We start from the raw sequence: 13,656 nt of genomic DNA on the forward strand, positions 1-13,656 counted from the left end.
GAGGAATTTTAATCCCCAAAACAGGCGGGTTTGGGTCGGGTGGGAGCTTAAAGTGGTAGAAATCTGAATCCCGAACACAACCTGCTTTAACGGAGGCAGAATGGGGGGGGGGGGGGGCGGGTGGCGAACCCATGCCCGGGAGAGGGGTTGGCACTTTAAATATTATAATGAGGCTGCGTGCCTCATTTTGAAACTCTACCTTAAATTTAACTCTGGGAGGCTGGGTTTCACAGGCCTCAGAGAACCCGGTATCTAAAGGAAGGCGAGGACAGCTGGATCCAGGAAGTAAGTGCCTTTCCACTTACCTGCTGGATCAGCGTCCCTGCCTTGCCAGCCCCTCACGATCGTACCTCCCCCCAAGACCTCCAATCTGCCCCCACAAGGCCTCCCATGCACCCCCCACCCCCAATAGGCCTCCAATCTTGCCTCAGATCGTCCGATCTCCGGCCCTCGACCCCCCTGATTAACAGAAAAAAAATGTTAATCAGGTCCTGCTGTTAAATTTGACAGGGCCTGAGGCCCGACTGCAATCCGACCCTCCCGCTCCCTAGCTGCCTCCAAGTTAAAATCCTGCCCAAAAACTCCAGTCGCATAGCTCTTGACCACGTCTCTCAGAAAGATCTCAAAGCACTTTATATACAATGAATTACTTTGAGCTGTAATGGCTGCTGTTATGTAGGAAAAGTAGCAATCAATTTGCACATAGCAAGATCCCACAAACAACAATGAGATTAATCTATTTTTGCCAGTGTTAATCAAGGAAAGAGTGTTAGCCAACACACTGGGAAAACTCCCTCCTTCTCTTCAAATGGTGCCATGGAATTTTTAATGTCCATCTGAACCACTGGTACCAACAGCAGAGCTTCAGTTTAACAATTGACCCAAAAGACGGCATCTCCAATAATAAAGGATTCTCTCACTACTGTAATGGCGTATCAAACTAGATTACCTGTTCAAGTCCTGGAGTGGGACTTGAACACACAGCCTTCTGACTCAGAAATGAAGGTGCTTTTGGATGCTTTGTACCATGATAAATTAAAATATAAAGACCATCCCACTAAAGATAATAGCATCCTGGGGGTCACTTAGCCAGCACAAGTGCGGCAGAATGGAACCACCCTAGTCCCAAGCCGGAGACCCTGTCCCAAATCCCACTTTTCTTTCCCTAGCAAAGGTTTTGACCTCAAGATCCGAAGCTGGCAGGAGATCCACGGAGGACATAAAGGGCCAAATTCCCTCAATAATGTGAAAACTACCCAACCCCAGATACATTGCCTCAAGTTGGATGGAAGATCACTATCCCACCTACTGGAATTAAAAGGACAACAGCAAATAGGCAAAATCCTGGAATAATCAGTTTGCACCCCAAATTCCTGGTCTCCCAGGTGTAAACAGGGCTTTTCACTCTTTCCAGGCCCTACAATTTTTGGCATTTTTTTTAATATATATATATATAATGTAATGAGGCAGCTTCATGTTGATCAATGAGTATAACTTGTATATCAATAGCGTGAAAAATCTGAATCTTTTTAAGTACTGTCTAAAAGTATCTGAGAGATTATTATTAAGCATCCTATTCCTTTGAAACAGTGTAGTAGTAGTCACGCAGTCTGTGTTCCACTGTGACAAATCCTGGCCGTTCATTAGCTCTGGAGAGACAAAAGAGAAAATGCACAATAACTATACTTTGCAGTAAGTTAACCTAACAGCAGATTTGTCACTTCATTTACACAAAGTCTTCCCCAACTGCAGGTTCTGTCTCCTGCTATTGGCAGATTGAACAGATGACATCAAATTACAATAGCGCTAGATTTTTGGACCGATGGTAGTAAGTAGTCACTCACGGCGATTTTCTTCACTCCATCATTGGGGGCCATGCCTTCAACTGCCTAGGCCCTAAGCTCTGGAATTCCCTCCCAAAACCTCCCTGCCTCTCCATTTCTCTCTTCTCCTTTAAGAAGCTCCATAAAACCTACTTCTTTGACCAAGCTTTTGGTCAAATTTTGTCTGCTAATTGTTCCTGTGTCGCGCCTTGGGACGTATTAAAGGTGCTGTATAAATGCAAGTTGTTGTTGCTGTAAGACATATGGTATGTGTCCAATTGGCCCTGAATTTGCGGTCGGAAGCTTCTCGGAGAGGGAGTGGGGAGGGGGAGAAAATGCCTCCAATCCACAAATAAAATGCTCGCATACCTTGTGGTCCAGGAGATATGGAGATTAAATGTCCTCGGCCTCTCCGAGTACCCAAGGGTAGAAGCCCTCATATGCCAGGAGCGTATGTGGTTCACAAGTTCCCCATGGGCCAAAAGAAGGGGACCCTCATTCATGCTTATGGGGATTCCGTATGTACTAAAAACCCCATAAGCATGAATGCGAAAACTCCCAAAAATACATCTACACATAAAATTAAAAAAAAACATTACATATTTAAAATTAATTAAAATGCTATGTAAATATTTAAAACAAAAATGTATTTTTTGAAAAATAAATGTAAATGTTTTAAAGGGGCTAAAAATAAACTTACCATATTGTACAGGTTTGATAAAAATGTATTTTTATGTTTTTTTAAACTCTTACGCTATATGCCTGCTTTCACCAGGCAGGCGTAAGAATTTCACCGGCATTCGCTGGGCAGATGTTGGGCAAATAGCCCAACTCTCCTCCTGCGAATGTCCTTTTCCTGGGGATGCGTTAGATCTTTCAAGAAAATTCTTGATTGATCGCAAGTTCCGGGTTCTCACGCATGCACTTCACGCGTGAAAACCCAGAACTTGCGTGGCCCTACAGGCGCATGCGTACCTCATATGCACCCATCGGGGCTGCAAATTATCACCCATTATTTATGTGCTTTATTACCTGTGAAAATTGTCATGGATAATGCTTGCCAGAGGATCTTCACTGCAACTGCTGTAACAGCAGTTGATGCTTAAACAGCTGACTCAAAACTCCCCTGCAACCCACTTGCGACTGCAGCTGTTGGACCCAAAAGACATGGCCAAATAGCTCTCCCAATTACAACAAGATACCAAGTTGAAAATTACCCCATCGAGTTTGAGGTGAAGTTTTGTGGAAACCCCGGAAAGGCAACTTAAACAGCATCTACAATGAATTTCCGGTCTTTTCCACCTGAGTTAAAGTCTGATGAGCGGGAAAGCCCCTGAGGAAATTCATCCCTTCAAAGTCTTCAAAAGAATCCTTAAAGTCTACTTCTTTGTACCTATAGTTTGTTCATCTAACATCTTTCCTATGTCCACTGCTCTCCCTGTAAAGTGGCTTAGGCTGCTTTGTTACAGAAAAGGTGCCTTGCAAAGGTGTTGAATGGAACCTTGGTTGATGCAGGATTACGAGAGATGGGTTCATGCTGCCTTACTTCTGTGCTTGTGGACTGGCAGGGGAGCATTTGTGACTGACTCTCTTAGGACTAGTGTCGGCAGCCATGGGTGGGCACACCAGGAAACTTCGAGCTGATACAACAGTTAATCTATTAGTGGTCTAACAGCAGCTGATCTAGTTGGCAGGAGCTGAGTAACCCAGTAGAGCCCTACTAAGCCATCTTAATTATCCACCAATTTCACTGTGTACTATGGATCCGCGCCCACTAGGAACTAGTTTGAGATTTCACGAAGAAATTTACAGCCAACAAAGGAAACTTTCCATCCATTTTTTCCATGGAAAAATCCCAGTGGCAGCTAAGTGTACAATTTCTTCATTTTCCTGGGTTTTTTTTTTAAGTGAGTTTTGTTTCCTGTGCATTGGAGGCCTAAGATTAGGCTAGACTTGACTTTCGATACCCAGTGGGATAGAGATTCCTCTCTTCATAATTAACACATTCAGGTGAAACTTGTCTTTTTTAAAAAGTCAGCAACTTGTTTATTTCAAATGCATTATTGACTTTATAACAGCAGAGGACTTTCACTGAAAACCTTAACCATTGTTCCAAATATCTAACAGAAGAAAATGTGTAACTATTAGTAAACCCTTTGAGTGATTAACTTCCTCTGTAACCCTCAGAATATGCTTAAGTTTTGTACCATGCAACTACTGTAGAAACAATAATTTCCTATAAATTAAATCAGAGGATAATGGAGAACCACTTCATACTTCGTAATCAGCAATATCTAGAATAACCTAAAAAAGCAGAGAATAATAACCCACCAAAGGTCTATATAACATTGCTTAAAAAAAGTCACCCGTACACAGCTTATGATTTACGTTACATTAAAAATGTAACTGAAAGAAGGGGAAAGGACTCACTTGAACGTCCAACATTCTCGCATCAATTCATACATTTCAGCAGGACATTGGGCTGGAGCATCCAGTCGTCCACCCAATTCGATCATTTGTAATACTTCTTGGCCTTTCATTCCCTATACAGACAAATCAAAAACATGCACAAGCTCTTAAGACATGTTGCAAACAAATATAATGAACAACTGGATAGGAGTTATAGGACTAAAAATTGGATATAGCCATGAAATATGGGCAGTGTTAAGACGAAATGAGGTTAAGCTGTGTTTCCTGAAAATGGTCTAGGTAGTAAGAAGAAAGACTTGCATTTATTTAGCACCTTTCACGGCCACCAGACATCTCAAAGCGCTTTATAGCTAATGAAGTACTTTTGGAGTGTAGTCACTGTTGTAATGTGGGAAACATGACAGCCAATTTGCATACACCAAGCTCCCATAACAGCAATGTGATAATGGTCAGATAATCTTTTTTTTTGTTATGTTGATTGAGGGATATGTATTGGCCTGGTGCAACCGTACACTTTTGTGCAGGGCTCATCAGTGTTTGCAGCACCTCAATGCTGCAGAACACTGACAGCACAACTGTCAAAATGATGTAGGTATGGAGTGCAGCAGCATTGAGTGGCATTCATGAGTTTGGTAAGTGGGTGAGTTCGGGCAAGTGGGGGTGGCAGGTGCTGTTTTGTCTTGTTTTTCCTACCAGTGCTGACACTAGAGCAGCTGATAAGGAGTGCGAGAGTAGGAGACGGAGGCCCAGAGACCAGCCCAACCAGCTGCAGACAAAGATAGAGGGGTGCGAAATCAAGAGGTGACGTCACAGCCAAGCTGGTAAGTGGTTGGCTATTCAACTGGTAAGTATAACTCTCTTTTAGACTGACTTTTAGATTGGTTTAATTGGCAGCGAACTACTAAGTAGCTGATTGGTGTTTAAGTAAATTTTAGTAAGTAAATTAATTTAAGGGTTAAGTCATGACAGGAGAGCTCGGACCTGTGTCATGCTCCTCCTGTGCTATGTGGGAAATCAGGGACACTTCCAGTGTCCCTGACTACTATGTGTGCGGGAAGTGTATCCAGCTGCAGCTCCTGACAGACCGCATGATGGCACTGGAGCTGTGGATGGACTCACTCTGGAGCATGCACGATGCTGAGAATGTTGTGGATAGCACATTTAGTGAGTTGGTCACACCGTAGGTAAAGGTTAGGACAGATAGTGAATGGGTGACCAAGAGACAAGGCAAGAGCAGGAAGGTAGTGCAGGAGTCCCTTGCGGTCATCTCCCTCCAAAACAGATATACCATTTTGGATACTGTTGCAGGAGATGACTTAACAGGGGAAGGAACCAGCAGCCAGGTTCATGGCACCATGGGTGGCTCTGCTGCACAGAAGGGTGGGAAAAAGAGTGGGAGAGCTATAGTGATAGGGGACTCTATTGTAAGGGGAATAGATAGGAGTTTCTGCGGCTGCAACCGAGACTCCAGGATGGTATGTTGCCTCCCTGGTGCAAGGGTCAAGGATGTCTCGGAGCAGCTGCAGAGCATTCTGGAGAGGGAGGGTGAACAGTCAGTTGTCGTGGTACATATAGGTACCAACGATATAGGTAAGAAGCGGGAAGAGGTCCTACAAGCTGCTTTTAGGGAGCTAGGAGTTAAATTAAAAAGTAGGACCTCAAAGGTAGTAATCTCTGGATTGCTACCAGTGCCACGTGCTAATCAGAGTAGAGGGAGCAGGATAGTTAGAATAAATACGTGGCTTGAGCAGTGGTGCAAGAGGGAGGGATTCAAATTCCTGGGACATTGAAACTAGTTCTGGGGAAAGTGGGACCTATACAAAAGGGACGGTTTGCACTTGGGCAGGACTGGAACTCATGTCCTGGGGGTAACATTTGCTAATGCATTTCGGGAATGTTTAAACTAATATGGCAGAGGGATGGGAACCTATGCAGCGAGACAGGGAGAAGTAATATGGAGTCAGAAACAGATAGTAGAAAGGTAAAAAGCAATAGTAGAAGGCCGAGTAAACAAAGGCAAGAAACAAAAAGGGCCACACTACATCATAATTCTAAAAGGACAAAGGGTGTTAAAAAAACAAGCCTGAAGGCTTTGTGTCTTAATGTAAGGCGTATCCGTAATAAAGTGGATGAATTAACTGTGCAAATAGATGTTAACAGATATGATGTGATTGAGATTACAGAGACAAAGCTCCAGGATGATCAGAGTTGGGAACTCAACATCCAAGGGTATTCGACATTCAGGAAGGATAGAATAAAAGGAAAAGGAGGTGGGGTAGCATTGCTGGTTAAAGAGGAGATTAATGGAATAGTTAGGAAGGACATTAGCTTGGATGATGTGGAATCTATATCGGTAGAGCTGCAGAACACCAAAAGGTAAAAAACGTTAGTGGGAGTTGTGTACAGACCTCCAAACAGTAGTAGTGATGTTGGGGAGGGCATCAAACAGGAAATTATGGGTGCATGCAATAAAGGTGCAGCAGTTACCATGGGTGACTTTAATATGCATATAGATTGGGCTGACCAAACTGGAAGCAATACGGTGGAGGAGGATTTCCTGGAGTGCATAAGGGATGGTTTTCTAGACCAATATGTCAAGGAACCAACTGGCGGGGAGGACATCTTAGACTGGGTGTTGTGTAATGAGAGAGGATTAATTAGCAATCTCATTGTGCAAGACCCCTTGGGGAAGAGTGACCATAATATGGTGGAATTCTACATTAGGATGGAGAATAAAACAGTTAATTCAGAGACCATGGTCCAGAACTTAAAGAAGGGTAACTTTGAAGTTATGAGGCGTGAATTGGCTAGGATAGATTGGCGAATGATACTTAAGGGGTTGACAGTGGATGGGCAATGGCAGACATTTAGAGACCACATGGATGAACTACAACAATTGTACATCCCTGTCTGGCGTAAAAATAAAAAACACAAGTGGCTCAACTGTGGCAATGAAAGGAAATCACGGATATTATTAAAGCCAAGGAAGTGGCATACAAATTGGCCAGAAATAGCAGCGAACCCGGGGACTGGGAGAAATTTAGAACTCAGCAGAGGAGGACAAAGGGTTTGATTAGGGCAGGGAAAATAGAGTGTGAGAGGAAGCTTGCAGGGAACATTAAGACAGACTGCAAAAGCTTCTATAGATATGTAAAGAGAAAAAGGTTAGTAAAGACAAACATAGGTCCCCTGCAGTCAGAATCAGGGGAAGTCATAACGGGGAACAAAGAAATGGCAGACCAATTGAACAAGTACTTTGGTTCGGTATTCACTAAGGAGGACAGAAACAACCTTCCGGCTATAAAAGGGGTCAGAGGGTCGAGTAAGAAGGAGGAACTGATGGAAATTCTTATTAGTCGGGAAATTGTGTTGGGGAAATTGATGGGATTGAAGGCCGATAAATCCCCAGGGCCTGATGGACTGCATCCCAGAGTACTTAAGGAGGTGGCCTTGGAAATAGCGGATGCATTGACAGTCATTTTCCAACATTCTATAGAATCTGGATCAGTTCCTATGGAGTGGAGGGTAGCCAATGTAACCACACTTTTTAAAAATGGAGGGAGAGAAAACAGGGAATTATAGACCGGTCAGCCTGACATCAGTAGTGGGTAAAATGATGGAATCAATTATTAAGGATTTCATAGCAGCGCATTTGGAAAGAGGTGACATGATAGGTCCAAGTCAAAATGGATTTGTGAAAGGGAAATCATGCTTGACAAATCTTCTGGAATTTTTTGAGGATGTTTCCAGTAGAGTGGACAAGGGAGAACCAGTTGATGTGGTGAATTTGGACTTTCAGAAGGCTTTCGACAAGGTCCCACACAAGAGATTAATGTGCAAAGTTAAAGCACATGGGATTGGGGGTAGTGTGCTGACGTGGATTGAGAACTGGTTGTCAGACAGGAAGCAAAGAGTAGGAGTGAATGGGTACTTTTCAGAATGGCAGGCAGTGACTACTGGTGTACCGCAAGGTTCTGTGCTGGGGCCCCAGCTGTTTATATTGCACATTAATGATTTAGACGAGGGGATTAAATGTAGTATCTCCAAATTTGAGGATGACACTAAGTTGGGTGGCAGTGTGAGCTGCGAGGAGGATGCTTTGAGGCTGCAGAGTGACTTGGATAGGTTAGGTGAGTGGGCAAATGCATGGCAGATGAAGTATAATGTGGATAAATGTGAGGTTATCCACTTTGGTGGTAAAACAGAGAGACAGACTATTATCTGAATGGTGACAGATTCAGAAATGGGGAGGTGCATCGAGACCTGGGTGTCATGGTACATCAGGCATTGAAGGTTAGCATGCAGGTACAGCAGGCGGTTAAGAAAGCAAATGGCATGTTGGCCTTCATAGCGAGGGGATTTGAGTACAGGGGCAGGGAGGTGTTACTACAGTTGTACAGGGCCTTGGTGAGGCCACACCTTGAGTATTGTGTACAGTTTTGGTCTCCTTACTTGAGGAAGGACATTCTTGCCATTGAGGAAGTGCAGCGAAGGTTCACCAGACTGATTCCCGGGATGGCGGGACTGACATATCAAGAAAGACTGGATCAATTGGGCTTGTATTCACTGGAGTTCAGAAGAATGAGAGGGGATCTCATAGAAATGTTTAAAATTCTGATGGGTTTATACAGATTAGATGCAGGAAGAATGTTCCCAATGTTGGGGAAGTCCAGAACCAGGGGTCACAGTCTAAGGATAAGGGGTAAGCCATTTAGGACTGAGATGAGGAGAAACCTCTTCACCCAGAGAGTGGTGAACCTGTGGAATTCTCTACCACAGGAAGTTGTTGAGGCCAATTCACTAAATATATTCAAAAAGGAGTTAGATGTAATCTTTACTACCAGGGGGAATCAAGGGGTATGGCGAGAAAGCAGGAATGGGGTACTGAAGTTGCATGTTCAGCCATGAACTCATTGAATGGCGGTGCAGGCTCGAAGGGCCGAATGGCCTACTCGTGCACTTATTTTCTATGTTTCTATGTTTCTATGATCCCTTTCAGGAAACCGGCTGATGATGTGTCATCAGATGACACCATCAGACCTACTTCCTTTTAATTGACCAGGATCCTCACAGGGCAGCTTAACAAACCCATCATCATAAAATCATGTCGGAGGCCCGAATCAACACAGCTGTGGGGTCAGGACTCGCCAAGGACGTCGCCCGCCCCAGGCCGGCCGAGGTTGTTAAAATCCAGCCCTAAGTTTCACCCTCCATCTGAGTTGCACATCAAAAGCGCCAGCACAGTATTTTGCAGCCTCCTGGGGTAAGCAGACATCCAAGAAGCATTGCTAATGATGCGAGCTGCTGAGTGATCCGTTATGAAACCTACCACTAAAACAAGTTATTTATCAATTCTGCTCGAGGCATTGCTAACAGATTATTTATAAAACAACATTTCCGTGTTTTCACTATTTATATTTTTACTACAGTCTTGCATTGTGTGGAAAAGAAACGCAACAGAACAATCTTAAGAAAAGGAAGTATATCATTAATACTTTGACATCATCTGATGCTTAATATTTTATATATTTTGACAGAAAGTAAATGTCAGTTGGGTTTATGTGAAAATGATGCCAATCCGTTTTCTAAAGAAGTGCTTTTTACTTTTATCAGTGCCAACAGGCAACTTTGTCTAAACTATAGCATCAGAAGACGACTATGTTGGAGACTGTGCAGTGAATATGACAAAACAAACATTTTGACAAAAATGCTCGGCTTTTCAGGTACATTTCTGCCATGAGAGTATGGCAAAAGAGCCTCAAACAAGGCCCAGGAATTTCCTTTGGCTTATGTTTGGGATGTGGGTGGAAACTCCATTCACCCAAATAAGGCCATTGATGTAGAGGTTGTGGCCTTGTAGCCTCAGCCTGGCAAACGCTGGTCAGGGGATTGGTGACTGATATGCCCAGAAGGATGAAACGTACTGGTTTCAGGAGTGATGGGCCCACATAGGATAGCTGGACCCTGCAGACGTGAATAAAATTTTTTTTGGGGGGGGCCCTCTTGGCAAAGGAACATAGGAGGCACAGCCTGAAGATTTCTGAGTTGAAAGGGCCAAACACCACCCCACCTCAGCCCAGCCACCAACACCATATTTTGTGGCCCGCTCGGGCAGGACAGCACCCAAAATGTATTCCTTGTGGTGTGGGTGCCCACTGGTCATTTTTAAGTTGGATGAACTCTCCCTGGCCCAGGATACTTTGAGGAGAGTCAGTGGCAGAGGTCACTGGCGGGACTGTTGGAATCACTGGCCCATCTGTAAATGAGAGGAAAAGGTGAATCGTCCTAATTATTTCATATAAAACATATAATTTACTGAAGTCATGGAAAATAGCCTGTAATTTAGGAGAATGTATGTATTCTCATTTTCACATGTAAAAGTTGACAATTTATTGAATATAACAGATATTAGCAATGAATTGCAGGCACATAATAGATCCTCATCACAGGGAGACTGCAGTATGATGGAGAATGCTTAAATTGATGTCTTGTGCCTTTGGCTAATGGCCTTTTACAGTTGCATTCATAACTTATTGTCAACATATCCTTCTACAAAAGCAAAATACTGCGGATGCTGGAATCTGGAATAAAAACAGAAAATGCTGGAAATCTCAGCAGGTCAGGCAGCATCTGTGGAGAGGAAGCAGAGTTAACATTTTGGGTCGATGACCCTCTTCTATTCCTTTGTGTGGTTTAACAAAATTTGCAGATGACACAAAGATTAGTGGGAAAGCAGGTTGTGTGGAGGACACAGGGAGGCTGCAAAGAGATTTAGATAGGTTAAGCGAATGGGCTAAGGTTTGGCAGATGGAATATAATGTCGGAAAATGTGAGGTCATCCACCTTGGAAAAAAAAACAGTAAAAGGGAATATTATTTGAATGGGGAGAAATTACAACATGCTGCGGTGCAGAGGGACCTGGGGGTCCTTGTGCATGAATCCCAAAAAGTTAGTTTGCAGGTGCAGCAGGTAATCAGGAAGGCGAATGGAATGTTGGCCTTCATTGCGAGAGGGATGGAGTACAAAAGCAGGGAGGTCCTGCTGCAACTGTACAGGGTATTGGTGAGGCCGCACCTGGAGTACTGCGTGCAGTTTTGGTCACCTTACTTAAGGAAGGATATACTAGCTTTGGAGGGGGTACAGAGAAGATTCACTAGGCTGATTCCGGAGATGAGGGGGTTACCTTATGATGATAGATTGAGTAGACTGGGTCTTTACTCGTTAGAGTTCAGAAGGATGAGGAGTGACCTTATAGAAACATTTACAATAATGAAAGGGATAGACAAGATAGAGGCAGAGAGGTTGTTTCCACTGGTCGGGGAGACTAGAAATAGGGGGCACAGCCTCAAAATACAGGGGAGCCAATTTAAAACTGAGTTGAGAAGGAATTTCTTCTCCCAGAGGGTTGTGAATCTGTGGAATTCTCTGCCCAAGGAAGCAGTTGAGGCTAGCTCATTGAATGTATTCAAATCACAGATAGTTAAATTTTTAACCAATAAGGGAATTAAAGGTTACGGGGAGCAGGCGGGTAAGTGGAGCTGAGTCCACGGCCAGATCAGCCATGATCTTGTTGAATGGCGGAGCAGGCTCGAGGGGCTAGATGGCCTACTCATGTTCCTAATTCTTATGTTCTTATGTTCTTTATCCCTCATGTGATAATCTAGCTTCTCCTTAAATGCATCTATGTTAGTCGCCTCAAATATTCCCTATGGTAGCGTATTCCACATTCTAACCACTTTCTGGGTAAAATAATTTCTCCTGAATTGACTTTTTGATTTATTAGTGACTATCTTATATTAATGACCCCTAGTTCTGGTCTTGTCCACAAGTAGAAACATCTTCTCCACGTCTATCCTATGAAACCCTTTCCTAATCTTAAAGACCTCTATCAGGTCACCTCTCAGTCTTTTCTTTTCTTGGGAGAAAAGAGGCCCAACCTGTTAAAATTTTTCCTGATAGGTATAACTCTCAGTTCTGGCATAATTCTAGTAAATAATTTTTCCATCCAGACCGGATTTTTAAAAAATTGAATTCAAATTCTCAAACAGGCACAGTGGGATTTGAACTTGCGTTCTCTGGATTACTCGTCTAGTAACAGAACCACTACATATATTGAAGGAATAAAAACAGAAAATGCTGGAGACACTCAGCAGGTCAGACAGCATCTGTGGACAGACACAGGTCAGTTGATGTTTCAAGTACAATCCGTTCCTCACAGTTGGAAGATATTACAGACCAACAGCATTTCAGAAGGAAATAAACAAGGGAATGGGGGAACAAATTTGAAGAAGTTCGTGGCTTACATTTCTATGTAAGGCATGCTGACTGCCGCAAACACAGGCCATTCCCAGAGAACTAGTTCCTGTACAGGAACCGGTGACCCGGGTCAATTTCAGTTCCCAGATCCTTACGTTTTTCTTTTTTTTCCTGACATCAGTGATTAAAATTATGCAAGAGTGAAAGGCAGATGCTGAGTTCACCAACATAAACTCACAGAAATTTGCAGCAAGGAAGGAGGCCATTTTGGCCCATCGTGTCTGTGCCGGTCGAAAAAGAGCTATCCAGCCTAATCCCACTTTCCAGCTCTTGGTCCGCAGCCCTGTAAGTTACGGCATTTCAAGTGCATACCCAAGTACTTTTTAAATGTGGTGAGGGTTTCGGCCTCTACCACCCTTTCAGGCACTGGGTGAAGAAATGTTTCCTCATCTCCCCTCTAATCCTTCCACCAATTACTTTAAATTTATGTCCCCTGGTTATTGACCCTTCTGCTAAGGGAAATAGGTCCTTTTTATCCACTCTATCTTGGCCCCTCATAATTTTATACACCTCAATTCAATCTCCCCTCAGCGTCCTCTGTTCCAAGAAAAACAACCTCAGCCTATCCAATCTTTCATCATAGCTAAAGTTTTCCAGTCCTGGCAACATCCTCATAAATCTCCTCTGCACCCTCTCCAGTGCAATTACATTCTTCCTGTAATGTGGTGACCAGAACTGTACGCAGTACTCAAGCTGTGGCCTAACTAGTGTTGTATACTGTTCAGTCACCCTTTTCACAGCCGTTGCTCTCCAGCACGTGCTGTACATTAAAGTGGTGTGCTCCTTTGAAGACCGGATTGGACGTCACCAAAATCCAGGTCGCTGATTGGAGCGTGGGCAGGTACAGCAGGAGTGGCGATGTTGAGGTGCTGGAGTAGCGAGTGATCGTGGAGCGATGTGATCGGGATCCAGGAGAGGTGTGAGTTCGGGGCCCAGAAGACGCGGGGGCCAGGGGCAGCACGGGCCAGCCCACACTGCACTATGTGTGCGCACTAGGTCCGTGCAGCACAGTTGGTCTCCAGTCGTCTTGGTTAATCCTTGCCACTGGACCAAGACCGAGCTCTGTCAAGCCCGTGTGGTGGCTGGT

General features: G+C 43.9%; 1 protein-coding gene across 2 annotated transcripts in view; it reads right to left on the reverse strand.

The window, feature by feature from the left end:
- Positions 1 to 420: 420 nt before the first annotated feature.
- syk (spleen tyrosine kinase) overlaps positions 421 to 13,656 on the reverse strand; it is a 230,052-nt gene continuing 216,816 nt past the window's right edge. For both annotated transcript variants that reach the window (XM_070881772.1, XM_070881762.1), the window contains 2 exons: positions 4,254 to 4,366; positions 421 to 1,649 (listed from right to left, as the gene is read on the reverse strand). In XM_070881772.1, the coding sequence (XP_070737873.1) occupies positions 1,574 to 1,649; positions 4,254 to 4,366 (189 nt within the window). In that variant the 3' untranslated portion in view covers positions 421 to 1,573. The remainder of the gene's footprint in view (positions 1,650 to 4,253; positions 4,367 to 13,656) is intronic.

The sequence above is a fragment of the Pristiophorus japonicus genome, chromosome 1, assembly GCF_044704955.1.
Source record: "Pristiophorus japonicus isolate sPriJap1 chromosome 1, sPriJap1.hap1, whole genome shotgun sequence".
Classification (NCBI taxonomy): Eukaryota; Metazoa; Chordata; class Chondrichthyes; family Pristiophoridae; genus Pristiophorus; species Pristiophorus japonicus.